At 37.1% G+C, this 9278-nt stretch overlaps 2 protein-coding genes across 2 annotated transcripts in view; one reads left to right on the forward strand and one right to left on the reverse strand.

The window, feature by feature from the left end:
• LOC21388033 (mini-ribonuclease 3) overlaps positions 1-3519 on the reverse strand; it is a 3627-nt gene extending 108 nt beyond the window's left edge. The window contains exons 1-7 of the mRNA XM_010108359.2: positions 3202-3519; positions 2250-2380; positions 2007-2096; positions 1641-1693; positions 960-1062; positions 546-651; positions 1-235 (exon numbers count right to left, since the gene is read on the reverse strand). The exon at positions 1-235 is cut by the window's left edge and continues 108 nt beyond it. Coding sequence (XP_010106661.2) covers positions 213-235; positions 546-651; positions 960-1062; positions 1641-1693; positions 2007-2096; positions 2250-2380; positions 3202-3412 — 717 coding nt within the window. The 5' untranslated portion in view covers positions 3413-3519 and the 3' untranslated portion in view covers positions 1-212. The remainder of the gene's footprint in view (positions 236-545; positions 652-959; positions 1063-1640; positions 1694-2006; positions 2097-2249; positions 2381-3201) is intronic.
• Positions 3520-4471: 952 nt separating this feature from the next.
• On the forward strand, positions 4472-8962 carry LOC21388034 (DEAD-box ATP-dependent RNA helicase 20). Its single transcript, XM_010108360.2, has 10 exons — positions 4472-4708; positions 5033-5283; positions 5406-5585; positions 5703-5864; positions 6034-6188; positions 6658-6750; positions 6911-6996; positions 7092-7318; positions 8216-8449; positions 8622-8962. Exons 1-10 carry the CDS (start codon positions 4653-4655, stop codon positions 8678-8680), a joined length of 1503 nt encoding a protein of 500 aa, XP_010106662.2. The 5' UTR covers positions 4472-4652; the 3' UTR covers positions 8681-8962.
• Positions 8963-9278: the final 316 nt, after the last annotated feature.

Below are 9278 nucleotides of genomic sequence, written 5' to 3' on the forward strand. Positions count from 1 at the left end.
ACGTCATGCGAGGGCCTCGGCTTTGCAAGTGAAACAAAACAATTGCTAAGAGCACGTGAGAGGTGTAGTGGGCTTGAAATTTTCTTTAATATATTTTGTATAAACTAAAAGATACACAAGTAAATAACTTAGAACTACTTAGAACACTTACACCAGGAGAGGAAACAAAAGGCTTGACCTATACCTTATGAAAGTCTTAGCTCAGTGCCATCTTAAGGGACTATTGTTCTTTTGCCTGTCAAGAGCAGGAAAGAAGATTGTTTGAACTTTAATCATATTCGCGTGTAACGAAGGAAAAAGGGAAAACTGAGAAACTAAATTAGAAGCAAAAATTAACGAAACTCGCAACGTAACTTCTATAATTTCTCATGTATAAATGGAAAGCAAGATACTTATTGCTCAACTGCAATAGGGCAGTTAAAACAGGTAGAGAGGTAATAGATTCGATGTTCAAAATTGAAGTAGAATGCAGAGGTGTAAGAGATACAAATTAGCGTTAAAGGGTTGAGAAAAGAAAAGAGAGAATTTGGTGACTGGTAACTTACCGTTAACTTCCTCCAAAATCAGCTGCATTGAGGAGTCTGTTGAGAATCCGATCTTTACCATGATCTCTTCCAAACGCTTCATGTTTGTCAGGTAGAGATAACCGATCTGCAAATACGTTGTGAAGACTAGCTTTTTAGTGAACAATTACAAATCTACTTCCTAAAGATTGATTTGAGGAATCTTAAATATATTATGTTAAAGACTTCCCACATCTGATACCACACACTATATGATAAACAGTGGTTTTATAACAAGACTTATCGTCCCAATAGTACATAAAACTGAACATCCCAACATGGTAATCAAATGGTCCGCATTAACCTTTTTCGTATCAAGCTTATTAGTCAAAATTATGGGAAATTGAATGTATTCTTAAAATACTTGGAAAATCCACAAGGTACGAGGGAACTGACTAATGTTTCCAGTGAAGACGCTCTATTGTAAACTGCTGTACCAGCACGCTTTTTTGTTCGTGTTTTAGCCGAGCCAATATTCTTTCCCCACCGAAGAATATTCCTACAGCAAGAATCAAATGCAATAAAACTAAGTAACAACATCTCGAGATGAATGACATACCACTCTTGTTTAGACAATATGTTAGCAAGAGTTTAACCCTATACACTTTAATTGAAAAGATTGCATAAGAGGACAAAACAATATGCAGATCTTCTTTTGGTAGCGTTAAATCGCAGAGTAATTTCACAACCTACATCGATGATTTATCATTCTCTAAATGGTGCAGCATAAAAAAAAAAAAAAAACAACAAAATGTCTTTTGACAACATGTAGTTCCAGCCTCACAAGGTAGCTTCTAGACTACAGGATATAAAGCATGCATATCAAAACCTTTCATATATAGCACAATAGGATTGATGAGATGTACACTTGTAACTTGTGTAAGAGTTAGAAACAGAAATTGGCTACTTTTGGCAGTAAAGACTTTGTGTTAAAACAATTTCTTTAATGTACTCCACATGAAAAAGATAAGGAACAAAGAAGCATACTTCACTACTTGGTTCTTATCAAGATAAAAGTTCATATAGAAGAAGCAGAAAACTTTAACAAAACCAACCAGTCTTAAATCTTCTACCAACCTTTCTTGTTCTGATAAGTAATTATCACTTATAAGTTTCTGGAGCAAAGCATCCTGAATGGAAGAATAGTAAATCAGTATTTTGAATAAAAAAAAAAAGAAATTTATCAATGTTCTTCCAACTGACCTATTTGACAACCATACAAAGCTAATGCACGACTTAAGAAGTATAAAGACAATCTTGTCGTATGAAATGTATCCATGGAAAGCAAATCACTAAGCCTAGCTCTACAAAGCAAAGGTCAATTTTAATATGGTTATATCCAAAATGCACAACTGCACAAAAGGACGCGCAATTGAGAAGACAAAAAACGAGACAAGTGTCAACAAGGCCATAGTAATATGGTTGTGTAGGACTACATCATACTTGTGCTTCACAACATACGACTGCCGTGACACGAACATTGTATTCTTCAATACTCAAGGGAGGGAACAAGAAGTGCCTGCGGGCATATAGCTGCATTTTTTCAGAAATAAATATTCAGAGTAAGTCACTCGTGAAAGTTAAACATCATCATGATCATGAATAATAACAATGTGATCACCCATATATGCAAAAATGAGTTATGGTAATTTGAATAGAACTAAATAAGTTGAATACAAAGCATACTTCGTAAATGCAATCACCAAGATATGCCAATGCCGCTGCATTGAACATGGATCGAGGCTTTTGTACTTTAGGTGGACTAGGCAACCATCGGTCAAAGCCCAAATAGGTATCATCCATTTTTTCCACTTCCCCTACAAAATGAAATCCCATTAAGATTCCAAACTTCCAATCACCACAATGCTCCTGTTAGTAAATGAATTAACCAAGAAAAAAACAACAACTGAGAAATAATTCTTTGTACCATTAAGGCTGGAAAATACCAATTGTAATTCTTTGTACCATTAAGGCTGAAAAATACCAATTGTAATTCTTTGTACCATTAAGGCTGAAAAATACCAATTGTAATTCTTTGTACCATTAAGGCTGAAAAATACCAATTGTAATTCTTTGTACCATTAAGGCTGAAAAATGCCAATTGTAATTCTTTGTACCATTATGTTGTGGCCTTGTCCAAAGTACTATTTGCAAATAATACGAAAACAAGAAGTTCCAATCTTATACTTATTGTCATCAGAATTGAAGTGACTGAATGATAAACATATAATGATATTTTAACTTTTCAATCCAGAGAAGATAATACCAAGAACCAATAACCATACAGCACCACAACTAAAGAAGTTATTCTTGTTTTGATAAACAAAAGGTTTAAACTTTTGAACCCAATTCTCATGTACTTTCTATCTCTTAGCGCTCAAACAGTGTGTGTGTGTGTGTGTGTGTGTGTGTACATGTATATTTTTAAAAAGACCGTATATTTTTAAAAAAGACAATGTTCCTAAAACCCAAAAGAACTCCTAAAAGGCTAAAACCCCAACCCCATATAGCTAAATACAAAAACTCAAACTACCCATTGAAGGAAGAATCCCATTTCCAACAGCACAAGACCGACGGTTTTCTATTCATTTTCTTAAATTCTACAAAGCGTAACCATCGAAAAGAGAAGTGGGTTTACCTGGAGGGTGGCGTTTGAGAAGTTGAGAAATGGAATCGATCATGCGGGCGGTTGAGGCAGTTAAGGTGATAGTTGGTGGTGGCGGAGGAGGGGTTTTCTTGGGCGGCTTTCTGGGGGCGTTGGGATTGTAAGGAACCATCTGTTGAGTATCCCAAGAAGCTCTCACTCTTAAACTCAGTGGACAAGATGTCAAAGATGATAATGTTTGCATCTCCACTTACTTTTCCAACTGTTTTTTTTTTTTTTGGGGGGGGGTTAGAAACTTTACCAACTGATTGATAGTTGATTCTCTCAGACACTCCCGTTTCTGAGAACTAAGAAGGGTTCTTTTTCTCCTTATCAATCTCTGCTGATGGTGACGTTCAACGACTCAAATCGCGAATTGCCCATTTCTGTAGGTCGGCGTGCTCAAACGACAAGTAGATGTCGTTCATCAGGTAAGCACATTGTCGTTTTCATAATAAACGACATGTGGTTTTGCGTAAATTTCGTTTCCTTCCCCTTGGCCTTTGGGAAACGGCATGTATTTTCTAGGACAATTTGCTGCGGTTTATTTAAAGACGAGATGCCCTTTCTCTTAAAAGGAAAACGACATGTCATTTGTCGTTAGAAACTGCTCTTTTTTCAACAATTGAAAACTAGATGTCGGTTCCTACACATCTTTTTGGTGTCGTTAGTGTGTAGCATATATTTTCGTTGATATTTAAAAACTTAATTGTTTTTGGATGATTAATTACTGATAAATTAACTCTAACAAATGATATGGCGTTTTAAAGTAAATAAACTATACAGATGCTTTGTCTACAAAATGAACGTTACATAAAAAGGACGTGTAGCGTGCCCGAAGCTTTTATTGTTTTCTATGGAAACGACATAACATATGTATTTAAAAAATTATTAAATGTAATTACTGAATTCCCATTCGTTGTTGAGAATTTTTTTTGGGTCTTAAGGTATAGACAGTGGAGTGTCGTTCAACAGGTAAAGTTTATTGTCGTTTACGTGAAAAACGACACGTCATATTTTAATTTGACTTTTTTGTCGTTTTTTGAGTTATCCAGTTTTACCCTGAAAAGTTCGCTTTCTTTGCGCATAAGCGTCTATTAGATCTTATCGCTGTTTGTGTTTTATAACTTTTGTGTCAACGTGTCGTTTTCTAATCAATGTCGTTTTCTAATCTATGTTGTTTCATAGTAGAAACTACGTGTCGTTTTTTAATCCGCTTATTTGTGGAAACGACCTACAATTTTCCATTGTTGGTGCACAGACTCGTATAGGCTATCATAAGTTCATAACACCACATTCGGCGGAGAGAGAGAGAGAGAGAGGCCTCTTTATTGTGGTTTTGTTTCTTCCGTAGAGCTACCTGTGTTTTGTAAATTTGTACTTCTAAAACCCTCGCGATTCAGTCTGAGTTGTACGTCTGATAAATCTCATCGGAACCGCCAACCATGAGCCGCTACGACAGCCGCTCCGGCGACCCCACTTCCTACCGTGACCGGAGAAGGTAAACCCCAATCTCTCTCCACCTTTCTCTCTCTTGCCATCTCCTCATACTCATGTCTCCAATTAAATTCATTTCTTCACACTTCCATTTTCTCCTCTCAAGAATTAAGCTTTTCTCACGAATTACAGCTTACAATCTCTGCGCATTTCTCTGTTTTTCGTCAATGATTGTCCCCAAAACTCAAAATTCGTCTTCTCCAAATTCTTGTTTTAACAACAGTTCATGTTCAATTAGCTGTTTAGTTATTATCCGATATAATTAGTTTTTATATCTCAATTGAAATTTTGAAATTGTGTGTGTGTGTGTTTTTTTTGGGGGTTTCAGTGACTCGGGTTTCGGTGGCTCGGTTCGGTCGTCGTCGTCGAGCCGGAGAGACTACGACGGGGGAGAATCGCCGAAAAAGTTTGACGTGGATGGGTTGACTCCTTTTGAGAAGAACTTCTATGTGGAATCACCCTCAGTGGCTTCAATGTCGGAGAGAGAAGTTGAGGAATATCGCCAAAGGAGGGAAATCACTGTCGAAGGCCGTGATGTCCCAAAACCTGTCAAGAATTTTCGCGACGTTGGCTTTCCAGGTATTGTTTACGTGAAGTTTAATGTTGCATTTTTGAGAGTTTTGGGGATTTTTTTTTTTTTTTTTTGAATGTTGTTTGTTGAGAAAGCCCTTTTCTTATGTAAAGTTCTTGTTTGAGTTCAGATTATGTTTTGCAAGAGATATCAAGAGCTGGGTTTGTTGAGCCTACGCCCATTCAAGCTCAAGGATGGCCAATGGCTCTCAAAGGTCGGGATCTCATCGGCATTGCGGAAACAGGCTCAGGAAAGACTCTTGCTTATCTCTTGCCGGCGATAGTCCATGTCAATGCCCAGCCAATTCTAGGTAAACAAGTAATGTTTAAAATCAATGACTTCATGAATATTGTTATTTAAGTTGCCCTTTTCCTGCACTTCTTGTCTGGGGCTTAGCTTTTATACTTAATGTAATATGTATTTTCAGCTCCTGGAGATGGTCCAATTGTGTTAGTCTTAGCTCCAACTCGTGAACTTGCCGTTCAAATACAACAAGAGTCTACCAAGTTTGGTGCATCTTCAAAGATAAAAAGTACGTGCATATATGGTGGGGTTCCAAAGGGACCTCAGGTTCGTGACCTCCAGAAAGGTGGGTGTTGATTTAGGTTTGAGATGCAGGCCCTGTATGGTTGTTATTTTCGTGTCGTTTGATAAGTTGAGACGATCGTTATGATATTTCTTCATGGTTTGCAGATTTTAGTAATTGCTTCCAGCCTTCCCTTGTTTCTGACGTGATTATTTTTCATCTTCTCTCTCAGGGGTTGAGATTGTAATTGCTACACCTGGTAGGTTGATTGATATGATGGAGTCACATCATACAAACTTGCGAAGGGTCACGTATCTTGTCTTAGATGAAGCTGATCGGATGCTGGACATGGGTTTCGATCCTCAGATACGAAAAATTGTTTCTCAGGTATAGTATTTTATTTCCATTAAATGAGAAAAATATGCCAAAAGTACTAGTTATGTATTAAGAATGTTCATTGATGAGCCCCTCAAAGCCCGTTTTTCATTTTATCTTTCCTATCTTGTTTTTCTACATCTGCTAATTCCGCGATATATTTTCGGTCCATTTCAATAAATATGGATGCTTTGCTGATCATTTAAATTTGTGTTTCTTCCAATGTTCTTTCTTTTGTCATATGATATAGATATTCACTTTTACTTCACTTTGTTTTCTATTATAGACTAGAACTTTGTTACTTTGGCTCCCATAATTTTTCTGGGAAAAGAAAAGAAATGGATTAATGTGAGAACAAATCATTTCACTAGAATTAGGTAGAGTATTTTTTTTTTCTCGTATAGTTTTGTTTGAAAAGGTGGTGATTTGTCAACTGTCAAGCAAACAGAAAAAGGTGCTGATTTATTTTGGTTGTATGCAGATTCGCCCAGACCGTCAAACATTGTACTGGAGTGCTACTTGGCCAAAGGAGGTTGAACAACTGGCAAGGCAGTTCCTCTATAACCCATACAAAGTAAAATACTCAATCTTAATTTTTTGGTGGTGGTAGCTAGACTCACTTGTACACTGTTTTTCCCTTGAATTAGGATTAATGTTAATGGTTCACTTTATTCCCTGTATAACATTGCATTTCCCCCCTGTATTGACGCTTTTCTTTCTTGTACTTTTGAAAGGTGATAATAGGGTCTCCAGACTTGAAAGCGAATCATGCGATTCGCCAGCATGTTGACATTATTTCTGAAAATCAGAAATATAACAAGTAAGGATGCATTTATTTTATTCTTATGGTTTATGTTTTCCAACGATAAATTTGATGAGATTTACAGCAGGCTAATTGACTTATTATATTTCTAGATTAGTGAGGTTGCTGGAAGATATTATGGATGGCAGCAGGATTCTAATATTCATGGATACCAAGAAAGGATGTGATCAGATCACCCGACAACTTCGAATGGATGGTTGGCCTGCCCTCTCGATTCATGGAGACAAAAGTCAAGCAGAAAGGGATTGGGTGCTCTCTGAGTTTAAAGCTGGCAAGAGCCCAATAATGACGGCAACAGATGTCGCAGCTCGTGGTCTAGGTATGGTGTTTTATTTTGTGCTTTTGGAAGGTACTTGGTAACTATGTCTTTGAGTTATGATGTATCTGTTCACGTCCATTGATTATGGAAAATTCCCTTTCCTTGATTATAAGAATGTACAGTTGTCTATCCCTACTTGTAAATATCTCACTAATTTAGTTTGCCTATTTGATTGTATTTTACATTTATGATTACGCTCGTTTGTACTCTTGACAACACACAATTCAGCGAACGCAATTCTTCTCAATTCTCTCTTTTCCCTATATGTTTTAATGGTATCAGAGCAACTAAAGTGGTCCCTTAGGTTACGAGTTTTTTCTTCTCCACTTGGGGTTTTATTTTCCGCTGGTCTTCTTCCTTTCTCTTGATTTGCTCTTCGTTGCCTTCTTCCTTTCAGGGGTTTTTTTTTTTCCACAGCTTTTATTGTTGTTTTCCTTTTGTATTGTTGTCCACTTTCACACCAGAAGCAACACAATACAATCCCAGCCCAAGTACTTTTAACTCAGCCCAATTAGTGCAATCAACAAAGTTCAATCCATTCAGAAAAGCCGTGTCCACAAGCTTTTGGGAGAATTGGTAAAGTAAACCTGGCATCAGAACAGATGGTCCTGAGGTCAAACTCTTGTAATTGTTCTCTTCAAAATTGTCATTGCTGTTGCGATTCTATTATGTTTTGAGCTTATAATTAAAATGTTCACATGTTGAGCCTTCTAATTAATATTTACCCTTACTAATGCCCATTATCCATTTCACACGTGAGGGGGGGAGTGCTAGAATATAAATTATTGTTGGCCCACTTCTTAAAGGAGAAGGGGAGTGCTAGAATATAAATTATTGTTGGCCCACTTCTTAAAAGAGAATTGGTTTACTAACGGTATCTTTTTAATCTGGTGGCAGACGTGAAGGATGTGAAATATGTTATAAACTATGACTTTCCGGGATCTCTGGAGGACTATGTTCACCGTATCGGTCGAACTGGACGGGCAGGGGCTAAAGGAACAGCATACACTTTCTTCACAGCTGCCAATGCCAGATTTGCAAAAGATCTTATTACCATTCTTGAGGAAGCTGGACAGAAGGTCAGTCCCGAATTGGCAGCAATGGGGCGCGGTGCACCTCCTCCTCCTTCAGGTCAGTTGCTGAAGCAAGAACTTGCCGGAGACAAAACATAATACTTTTACATACATCTATATACATGTGTGGAATGATGGTCACGAAATAGCTTTGAGTCACTGGCTTAAGTGTGGGACATCAATGCTTGTCGCTATATTTACCTAATGCTTGCATTCGTTTACAATATCAGGTTATGGGGGTTTTCGAGATCGAGGCAGAGGTTATGGTGGCAGTCGTCCGTGGAGCTAATGGCGTAGAAATTTGGGATCAATTCTTCCATTTCATGGTTTCTGACATTGTATTCAGCTTGGAAAATTTCCAGAGAACTCGTATGAATCTAGAGGATAGGTTTACAGATACGTTTTCCCCGATGGATATAAGTGCTTTTGTTTAGTTTTAAGTTTATGGTTCAGAGACTGTAGAACTTGGGCTAGTTTGTAGCGGAATGTGTAAGATAAACATTTGTTCATATAGTATAACTGGTGATTAAGAAGTAAATTTATTTCACAAACAATTTTCATTGTTGCCTAATGTAGTATTTTATCCAAATACCCAAGAGTTTGCTATTTTCATGTGGGCTCGAGGCTGGAGTTTGCTATATTCATGCAGTATAATTTTTACATTGTGAAGAATTTGTTGCATTGTCAACTGAGTTTTGGTTTAGATTTTATTTAAAAAAACTAATGTTCACTTGCTCATCACAGTTACGTCATTTTCCTAATTGGATTTCCTATCCAAATTCTTACTATTTCGCTGGTAATACTGATCTAATCATGAGATTATTGTGAAATTGTAAACTTGTAATGGTATGTACGCGTGCAGCTGGAAAATTGTAGTCGTCCTTATA

This window comes from Morus notabilis, unplaced genomic scaffold, assembly GCF_000414095.1.
Source record: "Morus notabilis unplaced genomic scaffold, ASM41409v2 Scaffold719, whole genome shotgun sequence".
Classification (NCBI taxonomy): Eukaryota; Viridiplantae; Streptophyta; class Magnoliopsida; order Rosales; family Moraceae; genus Morus; species Morus notabilis.

What these genes read in the sequence shown, in the direction of transcription:
- LOC21388034 (XM_010108360.2), top strand. Translation starts at nt 4,653, where the DNA reads ATGAGCCGCTACGACAGCCGCTCCGGCGACCCCACTTCCTACCGTGAC. An exon ending in TCCTCTATAACCCATACAAA is followed by an intron (nt 6,751 to 6,910) that starts GTAAAATACTCA and finishes TACTTTTGAAAG; the next exon opens with GTGATAATAGGGTCTCCAGA. An exon ending in GAAAATCAGAAATATAACAA is followed by an intron (nt 6,997 to 7,091) that starts GTAAGGATGCAT and finishes TTATATTTCTAG; the next exon opens with ATTAGTGAGGTTGCTGGAAG.